The sequence below is a fragment of the Mirounga angustirostris genome, unplaced genomic scaffold (genome assembly GCF_029215605.1).
Source record: "Mirounga angustirostris isolate CCGP_5_RB_7025 unplaced genomic scaffold, mMirAng1.0.hap1 SCAF_16, whole genome shotgun sequence".
In the NCBI taxonomy this organism is placed as follows: Eukaryota; Metazoa; Chordata; class Mammalia; order Carnivora; family Phocidae; genus Mirounga; species Mirounga angustirostris.
In genome coordinates this window covers 11,673,259-11,686,111 of record NW_026991724.1, presented here as the reverse complement: position 1 = coordinate 11,686,111, position 12,853 = coordinate 11,673,259, and the positions used below count along the sequence as shown (strand labels likewise).

General features: G+C 48.4%; 1 protein-coding gene across 1 annotated transcript; it reads left to right on the top strand.

The window, feature by feature from the left end:
• Positions 1 to 2,274: 2,274 nt before the first annotated feature.
• On the top strand, positions 2,275 to 12,853 carry GABARAPL2 (GABA type A receptor associated protein like 2). The gene is made up of 4 exons (XM_045890713.3): positions 2,275 to 2,453; positions 2,782 to 2,837; positions 3,996 to 4,168; positions 12,248 to 12,853. The coding sequence occupies exons 1-4, from the start codon at positions 2,420 to 2,422 to the stop codon at positions 12,336 to 12,338; spliced, it is 354 nt and encodes a 117-aa protein (XP_045746669.1). The 5' UTR covers positions 2,275 to 2,419; the 3' UTR covers positions 12,339 to 12,853.

Genomic DNA, 12,853 nt, shown 5'->3' with positions numbered 1-12,853 from the left:
GAAGCCAATTAGAATGGTGAACTGGAAAAAGACATCAAGAAAGTAGGTAAAGATAGAAGACAGAAAGACACTGCACCGTACTGAGACCATCAGGTTACATGCTTGTAAGTGGGTGACTGATGGGATCTTTCCCCTGAGAAGTATACTAAGGTCTTCCAGGTGCAAGGTGGTGTACACATGCCTTGGAGTAGGATACAATGACCAGTTCTGTAAAAGGAAGGAGTCTTCAGTCCAGTTTCAAACTCTTCCACTGATTCACTGACTGTCCAATGGTGAACATCCACCTTGATTCCTCAGTGTTTAACTCTATTTGCAAAAAGGTATTTTCAATTTTTTCACTCACTCTCTAGCTGATCTCATCCAGTTCAACAGCTTTAAATACTTCTCTCTTGAATTTGAGGCTCCTAGATCTATTCACTTACTCCATATCTTTATTTGGATGCGTCTCTTGGGCATCTCAGACTCAATATAGCCAAAACCAAACCTTGATTCTCACCCCCTCAAGCTGGCTCCACCCTATTTCAGTAAATGGCAATTCCACCCTTCCAAAAACCCTGACTTTGACTTGTCCCTCACACTTCATATCCAGTCTATCATCAAATTTTGTTGGCTCTACCTTCAAAATATATCTAGAATGCAACTCCTTCCCACCACCCCCAGAGACACTATCCTGGTCTAGGCCAACATCATCTTCCACCCAGATTATCACAACAGTTTCTTAACTGTTCCCTGGCTTCCATTCTCAACCCCTTAGAGTCTGCCTACAAATCTAGCCTGCTCACTTCAAAAGGAAAGCCATACCATGTCACACCTCTGCTTAAAATCCTCCACCAACTTCTCATGTCATTCTAAATAAGATCCAAAGTTCTTCACATGGAATTCAAAGCGCAATAGTTTTGTTATACATCTCTTTGATCTCATCTTCTAACACACTCCCCCTTGTTTATTCAACTCCAGCCACAAGGGGTTCCTTCCTGTCTCCATGTTCCTTCCTGTCCCTATGTCAACCACTTTATCTAATTAGCATTCTATTCCACCATCACTCTCACCTAGCCTGCTTTGTTTTCTAAAGAGCACCTACCATTACCTGACATATTTATTTTTCATCTTGTCCCACCAGAATGCAAACCCCATGACAGAAGAGGTGTGTTGTCTGTTCTGTTCACTGCTTTTCCCCAATACCTAGAACAGTGCTCCTGTATGCAGCAGTAATAATTTCTAGGTATGAAATTCAAAGGATTTTTCACTTCATTAAAAACAAGCAAGCAAACAAAAACCTATTTTGGTTGCTCAGACAATCTTAAAATAACCAAAATACTTCTAGAATGAAGCTAGATTCCACAGCATCCATCAGGAATTACAACTGTAGGAAATGATGAATGACAATGTTCAAACATGCAAGCCTTTCAGATGCATCAGAATCACAAGCACATGGCAAGGATCATGTGCCCAATTAAATGAATATTCTTGATACGTATTCACCAGCTCATAAACAGATGTTGACCCAGAGCAGACTGTCCTGATGACTCTGCTAGGAAGAAAGGCGTGACATCACTGGAGAACCTCAAGGCATATGCTCAAGGTGACATATGCGCACACACAGCCTAGGCTGTGATGGCTGAACTCTATGCTGACTGCCAAAGAAACCTGTCTTATGACCAACTCTCAGGGGGAATTCTCCCAGCCTGACAATCACCTCTAACTCCTCTGCAGTTAAGGTTAAGGGGTCTCTTTGTGATCAGTGCGATGTTACGCTCCTCAAATGCATATCTGTGATACCTTTTCTTATATGTTTAGTCAAACACCTATTCATGAAAAATGGAAGGGAAATAGAATTTGTTTAAATTCAATTTCTAGGTGCAAGGCAACCTATATGGCTGTCTCCAATACTGAACCCCGCTTGTCATCAGCACCTCTCCCCACACAGTCCCCTCAAACTAGTCACACCCTCTGTGTTGCGCCCCCAACCTGTTACCAGCCCCAAACAATACTCCCCAAACTGTCAATGCCCTAAACAGATTCCCCCCGCCATTACCAACCACCAGAGACCCCTCTTCTGTCATTCATACCTCCAAAATTCCCCTCGTCACCGAGACCCCACTCCTGTTACCAGCTCCCGACAGCATCCCCGTCCCAGTCACCAAAACCCCTCAAAGACAGCCCTGTAGTGAACGTCATCATCCCCACTTCCCCTCCTTAGCCCCTCGCGGCGCCGTCTCCTGCCCCGCCCCCTGGCGCGGCGCCCCCGGCGAGCGGCGCCGGAAGCCCCGCCCCCGGCCGGTTGCTAGGCTCCGGCAGCCGGAAGTCCCGCCTGCCGTGTGGTCGCCGCCGCCGCCGCTGCTGCCGTCGTTGTTGTTGTGGTTGGTTCGCTGAGCTCCGCGGCTCCGAGAGCCGGCTGCATCCCTTCCCCGCCGCCGCCATGAAGTGGATGTTCAAGGAGGACCACTCGTTGGGTAAGGGCTCCGTCAGGGGCCCGGTGGTGGGGGTCGGGGCGGCGGGTGGGCCCCCTCCCCCACCCGGGCCGCCCTGGGCTGGGCCGGGCGGGGCGGATGCCGCGCTCAGGCCTTGGGTCGCTGAGGCCCCGGAGCCCCGGGCGGCTGCCCACGGACCCTGTGCCGCCCTTCGCCCTTCTGCCCGAAGACAGGGGCCGAGGGCCGAGGCCGCTGAGACGCCGGAACAAGGGCCCGGGGCGTGCGCAGGTCGCCGGGGGAGGTGGGCTGGGGTCCCCGGAACCGGGGGCCGGGCAGGCACGACCGTCAGCCGGGTCTGTGTCTCCCACAGAACACAGATGCGTGGAATCCGCGAAGATCCGAGCGAAATATCCCGACCGGGTTCCGGTGAGTGCACTCCCCGCCCCCTCACCTCGCTGTCACCCCGTCGTCTAGGACTTGTGATAGGGCCCCGGGCCATTCAACAGTTGACAAGTTGAGGTTACAGTAGCACACAGGCCAGACTGCGTTAGGGGCCTTCCGGGGCCGTGGCGTGAGGGGCTTGAGCCGGTGCTGTTCAGGGTGCCTCAGTGCTGAATCTCCGGATCTAGGCCAGCGAGCTGTCTGCAGCCTCTGGGCTCCCTCGCCAATTATGTAAGGAAAGATGTTCTAGGACAGGGCAACAGGTCACTGCCACTTTTGGGAACAACGGTGGAGGGAGACTGTCTCTTTGGTCTTAGAAGTGGTACTTTAGTCTCAGGACACTCATCTTTAACTTTGAGTCTCTATCTTTACTTGACTTCTAGCTCCCTTTCCTCACCCTGACCCTGTCATTCTTTCATGACCAGCAAAATCTGAGAAGCCTCTGAGAACCCCTTCTCTCGTGGTTTCTCCTTAGTCAGTAATAAATATGATCTTATTATTTCTTCCACGGTAGGGGATAAAGTTTCTATAATCCTTACTGATTTTTAAAGGACATCCATGCCTGTCATTGTAGCTCTTTGAACAATTCCTTTGAGGAGGGGTCAGAGGGACACATTTGAAACCTAGTTCAGGGAGAAGCAACAGGCCAAATGAGGAGCTTGGTTCTTGGCTGGCTGGGAGTGCCACTCATTCCTATTAGTCCATCATTTCCTGTTTCTTGTGTTCCTTGGGATCTCACTTCCCCTGTAGTGTGAAGGCAGATCCATTCTGGGGTCCTGGAGTAATTGGCTGTAGATGAAACCCTCACCAGATATTCTCAGGCCTGCCCAGACAAAATGTTGAAAAGCTTTGTAGGAGGAGCTGTGTTTCTCTTACGTTTGCTGAGATCCAGGATGATAAACGTAACTGACCACAGAAAAGTACTTTGTTTCTGTATCATACATTTATGTTAGTTCTTAACCTCCAGAGTTAAGAGTTTGTGGTTTATTAAATCAGGGGCATATTTTCCAGTGTTGTGCAGTTTCCCACCCACCTCCTTGCCCACATACTATTCATCAGCTCCCTGACAATGCAGGGCTAGAACAATGCAAGGCCAGAGCCTCATGTTAGAAATCCAGTCTTGATCTCTCTTTGCTTTCCTAGGTGATTGTGGAAAAAGTCTCAGGCTCTCAGATTGTTGACATTGACAAACGGAAGTATCTGGTTCCATCTGACATCACTGTGGCTCAGTTCATGTGGATCATCAGGAAAAGGATCCAGCTTCCTTCTGAAAAGGCAATCTTCCTGTTTGTGGATAAGACAGTCCCACAGTCCAGGTGAGAGGTGTTTACTGGCATTGGCCATCTGCTCGGCTGTTTACAGAACTCTAAATTTTGGAGGTTAGAAAACTCTTAAGAGGTCCTGACTGGAAATCTGGATTTTGTGCTCCCTGACATGAGGAGCTCAAGGAAAATAAGAAAGGGCTGTAGTACATGGGAATGTACTTTGGATCAAGAAGATAGAACAAGGTTGGACTTAAGAAAAAAAAAAAAAGAAATCTAGCCTCAGACCCTCATAAATCCTTTAAAACAGCTGAGGATTTACTTTGGCTTAAGCCATCAGTAGAACTGAAGCCTAAAATGAGGTTTTCTTCAAATGACCCATGAAATAAGTCCTGTCATTCTCTACTGGGAGCTTGTGGGCCCTGCTGAGGCTCAGGTTCAGTTAATCACCCTGCTGCTTGCTCTCCAAACTTAGTTCTGTGCCACTGTGCAAGTCTGTAGCTGCCTGATCCTCAGGTATGCCGAAATGGCTGCCGTCCAACAAAAGGCTCTGAGGTCCCTTCACAGACTTAACTCCTCCCTGGTACCACCTGCTCCGACTGTCAGAGTAATTGCCCCCTTGCTCTAGCTGTTGTGCTGCCTGGAAGCATTCTTTGGGATAACTTGGGGCCTGAATCTCAAGGCAGGGGCATTACAATTCCCTTCTTCTGTGTATTTGATAGCCCAGCTTTAGTCCCCTGTGGAAAAAAGAAGATGAACTGGCTCCTTCTAAATTCCTGGTCAGTCCTTTGCCATTACTGGTTGAGTACTAGCCTCTGAGCCAGATGCTAGTCTCTCTCTCCCGGAGTGTGAGTTCCTGGCTACCTTTCATCTTGGAGACCCAAACTAAGTCTCATTTGTTACCCCCCAAAAGTAGTACTTCTAAAACCTAAGGCTTTCAGAAATCCTGGGAACTAGCCCAGTGTGGCCAAAATACGTTCCCTTTGAAAATCCTTGAAAGCTCCAGAAAAGGTGTAAGCCAAATTCCAGTCCTTTTCCTTTGAAAGGTAGAGCGCTCTGGCTATTTTTTTTGCTTTCCCAATCTCCATCACCTCCGTTACCTGTGTTTGGCAGAGAAGCAGGTTAGGGGAAAAATGAAAGGTTCTGCCTGAGGAGATAGGCCTGGCCCTGGCTGCTGGGTGCCGTTGGTCTCCTTCAGCTATAGTTCGAGAAGCTGGGGTGTTGGCAGAGGCAGTCTTGCTGCCTATTGGGGCTCTTCCAGCTTTCCTTCCCAGGCCTCTAGGCATCATGGTGCTGGGTGCACTTTTCATTGCGGTAGGAAGCCCTGGGCGTCTGTGGTCACACTCAGCTTCTCTTAAGGTGAAGGTGGTGGGGAGGTAAATCTTCACTCATTCCACCTGCAGCTTCTGCAGAGTCTCAATGACCCTGTCTTTCCTCCTTCCTGGAGGTGGCTTCTTAGTGGCAGAAGTAGGCGACTAGGACCTGTGACATTGAATTTATTATCAGTTCTTAGCCTCTGATATTTCTTAAAGGAAATGAGCAGGCTTCTGGAGACATTGTTACTCTGGTGGCTCCATGTTAATCTAGCAATTAAAATGGCTGTAGATTAGCAACTGCCCCCTCCCTCCATTATCCCTGAGATATAAATAGAATTGGAAATGAAAAGTGATTCTCAGGGCAGCAGAGGCTGCTTCCTTTTCTCCCCCACTCCCATTTGCCTTTCCAACCTGGTAAGAATCTGCCCTAAAGCAGATGACACCAGTGACCCAAGTCAGGATTTTCGAGAATCACTAACCAGGCTTCCTCTGCCCAGGCCTTTGGCCCCAGTTAATGGCTTTCTGTCCTACACTTAATGCAGCAGTTTGGTTTTATTAAGAAAAATTGTTTCTGGGCGCCTGGGTGGCTCAGTTGGTTAAGCGACTGCCTTTGGCTCAGATCATGATCCTGGAGTCCCGGGATCGAGTTCCGCATCGGGCTCCCTGCTCAGCGGGGAGTCTGCTTCTCCCTCTGACCCTCCCCCCTCTCATGTGCTCGCTCTCAAATAAATAAATAAAAAATCTTAAAAAAAAAAAAAGAAAAATTGTTTCTAAAACAAAAGTTGTGTGTGACATCATTGGGCTTTATGCAAATGATGATCACCTGATGGCAGCACACACAGAATTGCCTCAGGGTCTCCCGTGAAAGCTGGTGTGTGACTCAGCCCTGCCATCTCCTCCCCAAGGCACTTTAGCCGCAGCCTCTTCCTCAGCTCCTGCCAGCCCCCTTAGGGAAGTGTGGGGCCTCCCTTAACCTTCCACCAGTGCTTGCAGCCTTCAGAGAGTCGCTGGGGGGATTGGAGTTGGGAAAGGGTGAACCCAGGCCTGCAGGAGCCCTCGCCCATCCCATAACAGCGCTGCGAGAGGGTCACGTGCGAGGTGGGAGGCTGAGCAGAAGTGACTTCAGTTATTCTTGCCTTTGGGAGAGTGTTCTGGAACACAAACGATCATCTTGTAAAAATGTGATTGTTTAGAGTAGTGAGTATTAAATACTGATTCTAGAAATAGAGACCAAGGCAAGTCCCTGAGAGTTTTACTTCCTAAGTTCTTTGAGTTCTATTTTTTTTTTTAAAGCAGGGCAGAGGGGGTAGGATCTCAACTTCCTTTTCCCATTTAGCGTTGGAAAGTTGAATTCTCTGCCTAGGTTCCTGCATCCAGAATCAGGCCAAAAACAAAAGAATTGTGCCTTGGTGCAGACAGAGCTCGAGGAAGATCAGTGTACAAGCTTCCCAGTCCTGGCATTAGAGGGGAGCCCAGACCTGGCAGTGGTATCTTATCTTTTAGTCTTTGTTTAGAACACAGACGAGTCTTGTTAATCCCCATTTAAAATAGAAACAGTAGTATATTAATAAATAAAATATCTCTAAGATGTGATAATTTGGGAATGTTACATTTGGAAACCGGTGTTAAGATTGTGGTGCTTAGTTGCTTCTTTGATTTTAAAGAGATACTAAGTAAAAGGAAGTTGGGAGATCTTACAGTCCATCCTTTATTTAGAAATGTGCTTAAATTAAGCACTTTTGATCATTTCTAGGTGAATACCTCTTCAAGGGTTTATTCCAGCAGTAATGGAATAGGATTTATTTATATCAGAAAAATCTGGCAAAAGGAATAGCCAGTAAATTTTAATTTTTTAGAATGTCGGGAGCCTTCATGGCTACAATACCTTTCACTTTGAGGTGGTTGCCTTTCCAAGGCCCACAGCAGTGGCCATTGTCCTCCCACCTTACCCCCTCCTCCTCCCTGCTGGGAAAGAGAGAAATCCAGGTCCAGTGGAAGCACGTGGGCTCCAAAGCAGATGGGAGACCAGGTGTGTGCCCGTCAGTCCAGCCAATTCATGAGTCAGGCTGGAGCCCACAGCCTTCACGACCTGACCTTGGTCGGGGACCACGGGAAGGTTCTGCAGGGATTAGGCACCCACACAGTTCTGGGTTGGCCTCCCCCCAGTGCATGCGCTCTCGAGTAGCTGAAAGCCAGTGTTCGCCCTCGGCAGCACGGCCATTCCTGGAAGTGGACCCTTCTGAAAGGTGCTGTTACTATTGGCTGGTTTGTCTGAATGTGGGTGACACTGAATGGAGGGGTGAGTGACAGAGTTTCAGCAGTCAGTTTAGGTTCACTAGATTCAGTACGTCAGGGTCCCACCACACCTTGGATTGGCTCTGTGGCTTGAATCTGCCATTACTTTTCCCATTTCTTTGCACGCTTCTGGGAATGAGTGCATGTCTTAGCTGATGCCACAGCGGTGTGCTTTAGTATCAGGGTCTGGAGGTCATCCCTGGCTGTCTTCCTCAGCCAGTAACTTGGGCGGGACGCCTCGGACGTGCAAGTTGTCAGGCCATCCAGCAGGCCTGTGGCGCTTAGCCTGACAGGAGAGGCGCTGGTGTGCGTGAGGATCCTCGGGCATCCCAGCTGCCGCCTGCCCAGTGCTGTGTGGCTCGGGCCTCTGACCTCTTCTCAGAGGCTTGTGGAACTTGTCCTGAACTGACAGGCCAGCCCGCCGACTAGGGTTGCGTTTTGTCCCCCTGCATTTGCGTTTAACTCTTTAATGGGACTTAGTGTAAACCGTGTTTGTGGCCAGCTCTTTTTGGCTCCAGACCAAATTTTTCAGACTTGGTCTGTGTGTGGCCTGATCCCGTAAGAGCTATTTTGAAATCATACTGTACAGATGTCTCAGTCTTCTTTCATGGCACTCAGTGACACTCAGAATTGCCCCTTCGGTCACAGGCTGCTGAATGAAAGTATTCGGCTCCCAGCCTTGAGTATTGTCATTTTCCAAGTTCCTGCCCAAGGGCTGGCCTCAGTGTAAGGACCCAGTGCTGCTGCCAACTGAGTCAGGTTTCCACACGAGGCCGTGTGACAGAAAAGGAGAACAGCTAGAGGACTCTTACAGTCATAGCACACCCAGCCGGTTGTCACATTACAGGATGCGAAGGAAAGAGCCCTGTGACATGGAGCCTGGTGGCAGCCTTCCTCGGGCATCTTTTACAAATGTAGAATCTCAGGCCCAACTCTGACCTCCTGAATCCAGAGAGGCACTGGGACCAGACGTGCAAGTGATTTCGGATGTGCGTGCGTGTGTGTGTGCGCATGTGTGTGCATGCGTGTGTGTGAGTGACCAGCAGTTTTTAAGTTTTTAAATTATTTTTTGAATTTTTTAAAAGATTTTTATATATCTGGACAGAGACATAGCAAAAGAGGGAACACAAGCAGGGGGAGTGGGAGAGGGAGAAGCAGGCTCCCCGCTGAGCAGGGAGCCCGATGTGGGGCTCGATCCCAGGACCCTGGGATCATGACCTGAGCCGAAGGCAGACGCTTAACGACTGAGCCACCCAGGCGCCCCTACAAGCACTGTTTGGGGAGATCTGTGCGGAAGGTACGAGATCCTGACGTTAGGGCAGTAGGACAGTATTCCACTTGGAGGCGGCAAGGCTTAGTGCTAAGCATGTGTCCTAGCTTTGTGATCTGGAGTGAATCATTTAACTACTCCGTGTCTCACTATTATTGCCTCACTTTTATTATTATCCATAAACTGTGGATTGTGATCCTTGTGAGGTTATGTTGCCTCAGAAGACTGCCGTGAGGATAAAAAGAATGAATATAAACACACTTAGAACAGTGCTTGGCACGTAAGTGCTATTATAATCAGGAGTTTTATGATCACCCTCTTTAGCTGCTGGGGCACTGGTTAAACAAATTTATAAACCTAGGTTTTACTGAAAAGACGATGCAGTCTAAAGACAGGATTGAGAGCCACATGATGATGGGCCTCCGCTCGCAGTCTCACCTGCCTTAGGCAGTGGGGGCTCCAGTGGCCGTTGTTCACTGCAGGCCAAGTCTGGGGGGGACCACCAGTGTTTATGTAGTTCCTCAAGTATGTCTTTTCCTTTTTTTTTTTTTTTTTAAGATTTTATTTATTTATTTGAGAGAGAGGGAGAGAGAATCTGAAGCAGACTCCCCAGTGAGCACAGAGCCCGACATGGGGCTCAATCCCATGATCGTGCGAGCACAGCCTGAGCTGAAACCAAGAGTCAGACGCTCAACCAACTGAGCCACTCAGGCGCCCCTCCTCACGTATTTCTAATTCAGCAGTGGGATTTGGACTATTAGCACTGGGGCTTCTCACCTGTTAGGAACGGAGTGCATTTAGTGTATCAGATGCAACCAGCCCTGACATTGGAATCAAGGGGTGGCTGCCTTTGAATTGCACAGTGCCTTTTACTTCTGCCTCTAAATCCCTCTGGTAATGGTCGTGGGGAGATGGTAGGACAGGTCCTCATCAAGGTCATCCTGGACATGTGGACGAAGTGGAGCTAGGAGAGTTGTGCAATAGCTGTAGCTGTTTTCCCTGCCGCCTCATCCCGAGGCATCTCTGAGAAAAGCGCAATCGATTCCTCGGGGCATTCCCAGCCAAGGGGGTAAAGGTCTTTTTGAGAGATGCAGCTCCGTGTCAGGCCTTTGGCTAGTTGCTGACTCCTCATCCACTTCTAATCACAGGGCTCTTAAAGATAAGCATCTCAAACAAACAAACAAACAAGACAGATGGGGTTGCCTAACTGGCTTAGTCAGTAGAGCGTGCAAATCTTGATCGCAGGGTCCCGAGTTCAAGCCTCACTTTGCCTATTTAAAATAACAAAAGAAAAGAAAATGCATTAAAAAGACAAGCCCCTATCTCCCTCTGGCAGAGAGACTGTTTCTCCACCTAGCTGCACCTGGAATCATTCTGGGCATTTTTAAAACCTGATGCCTGGATCCTACCTCCAGAGATTCTGATGTAATTGGCCTGGGGTGGGGCTTGAGCCTGGAGATGTCTTAAAGCTCCCGTGTGATTCTGTTGTATAGCTGAGGTTGAGACCCCCGCTCTAGGGGGCCTCATGCGGGGGTTCCTCCCTCTACCCACTGTCCCTCAAGTCCTCACATGCTCCAGGGCAGTGCTGTTGAAAAGTGGCACTGGAGCCACATTTGTAATTTAAAATGTTCTAGTACATTAAAAAGGAAACAGGTCAAGTGAATTTTAGTAATATATTTTATGTATCCAGTATATCCAAAATGTCATTTCAATATGTAATAGAAATTGAGGTTTTTACATCCTTTATTACATAGCAGGCTTGAAATCTTGTGTGTGTTTCACACTTAAAACACATCCCAGTTCAGATGAGCCTCATTTCACGCGCTGCCTGTAGCCAGCGGCTACGGTCCTGGACAAACTGTAGGACGTTTCTCTCATAGCAGAAATAGCACGAGTCCTTACGTTTCACATTCCAGGTTAAGAGCTCGGGAGCACCGTGTTACGTACCAGATGCTGACGACAGGTCATTTGTATTCGTACTCATCCACCCCCATGTTGTTACTTAAGAATTCTCATGGGCCCAGGCCGCCCACCGGGCCAAGCCTGCAGCTGGGCAGGAAGAAGAGGAAAGGGAAATATTTGCCCCCTTTATACTTGTGGCCCATATCCCTGTTACATGGAGGTCCCACGCAGCACGCTGGGAGAATGCTGGCAGAGTGGGCCAGGCCCGGTTGCACCTGCGTGAGGCCCCAGGCCCCTCTGTCGCCCCGTGGCCCTTGTTGTACTGAGTCCTGCATAGAAGCACCGGTTGTGGCCTGGGCAGCTAGTGACCTCTGCTGTCTTCGGCTGGCTCTCGTTGACCCCACACGTGGGGTCACACTAATGTTTAGCCCATGTCTGTACCTCCTGCCCCTCTCTCGTACAGTCACATGGCCAGAGCTCGCCCAGGGTGCCCGTGGTACTGGGCTTACCTTTGGACCCCGTACAGCTCAGATCCATGGCAGAGAACTGGATTAGGTCTTGTGCTGCAGTCTGCCTTACGGCGTAGGGAAAAGCAGCTTTCCCACCCACACACGTTTAGTTTGAGCACTGTCTATTTCTGGAGGGTTCTTAGGAGCATTGGGCAGGGTTTCTTTGGATCCCAGATACAGTCTGAGAGCTTTTTGCATTACATGTGAGGAAAATAACTTCTTTGATGGCACGGATACCGATCGCTGGGGCACAGGGTTTTTGGTGGGGGAGCTTCCACAAGATTGAACCCACTTATATTTATCCTGTTAGGTACAGATTATAAACCTTCACATAAGCCTGTAGGAGAAGCAAGCCCCATGTAGTCTTCTTTACCTTGGTCCTCCACCCACGCAGGGATGGGCCTCTTAGGCTCTTAATTTTGCTTAGGTTTTTTTCTCTTGCCCTTGGCCTCCAGAAAGAAAGAGGTACTACCCAGGCAAGCCCACTGGCCTCTGAAGGAATAATTTGAATAATTTGAATAATTTGGTGTGAGGGTGCGGCTAATGGCCTTCCCTCGGGGCAGGATGACGGAGCTTTGATTCTAGTCTTATTTACTGATTGCCAGAGGCCTAATTTAATCTTAATCTTTCATGGCTCCATTTCCCTTCTGTAACACAGGATTGTTGGCACACAGCAGTGCGGAGATTGGAATTACTTTCATTTTCATGATCTGCCACCCACAGAATGGCAGATTAGCTGGTTCAAGCAGTCACGTCCCTTATCCCCAGATCAGCTTTCTTCGAACACCTGGACTCAGTGACCAAACCCAATTCTCAATGTTGTTTTTTCTTTTCTTTCAAGCCTAACTATGGGACAGCTTTACGAGAAGGAAAAAGATGAAGATGGATTCTTGTATGTGGCCTACAGTGGAGAGAACACTTTTGGCTTCTGAGGGCCAGCGCTGGGCTAGGTGCACCGTTCCCGCTTGTGTATCTTGTAAATAGCCGGCCGTTTTCAGTTCCCAGACCTCTTCACATAGACCTAATTAGTGCATTTGTAACTGGATTTATTTCTTAATATATTGGAAGGTTTTGTTTCCTTAGATTAGTAAATTATCATACAGAGTTTTATTTTGAGTTTTCCTTCTTGTGCACTGTCCTCATGGCTGTACTCTCCAGGGAACTTGTTCTCTGAGGATCATTATTTAATGAAGATATTTCCGTATTAAAGTGAGGTAGGTGGGGTATTAAAGTGAAAGGGAGGGAGGTGATGCATTTCTTCTGGATTATGTTTGAAGTGTTAAAGATGGCTAAGTATTAAAAGCACCCAAATTAAGTCCTTAGCAATCAGACACTTGCTTCACTAGATTTTGCCAACTGCCAATCATGTTGGACTGAGCTAATCTGTTCCTCTTTCTGAAACTATTAAAGTAAATAATTAACAATAAAACTTCCTCTTATAAAGGCA

Bases quoted from the DNA above. Each gene is read 5' to 3' on its own strand.
- GABARAPL2 (XM_045890713.3), top strand. From the start codon at position 2,420: ATGAAGTGGATGTTCAAGGAGGACCACTCGTTGG. The intron at 2,454-2,781 runs GTAAGGGCTCCG...TGTCTCCCACAG, and splicing joins CAAGGAGGACCACTCGTTGG to AACACAGATGCGTGGAATCC. The intron at 2,838-3,995 runs GTGAGTGCACTC...TTGCTTTCCTAG, and splicing joins AATATCCCGACCGGGTTCCG to GTGATTGTGGAAAAAGTCTC.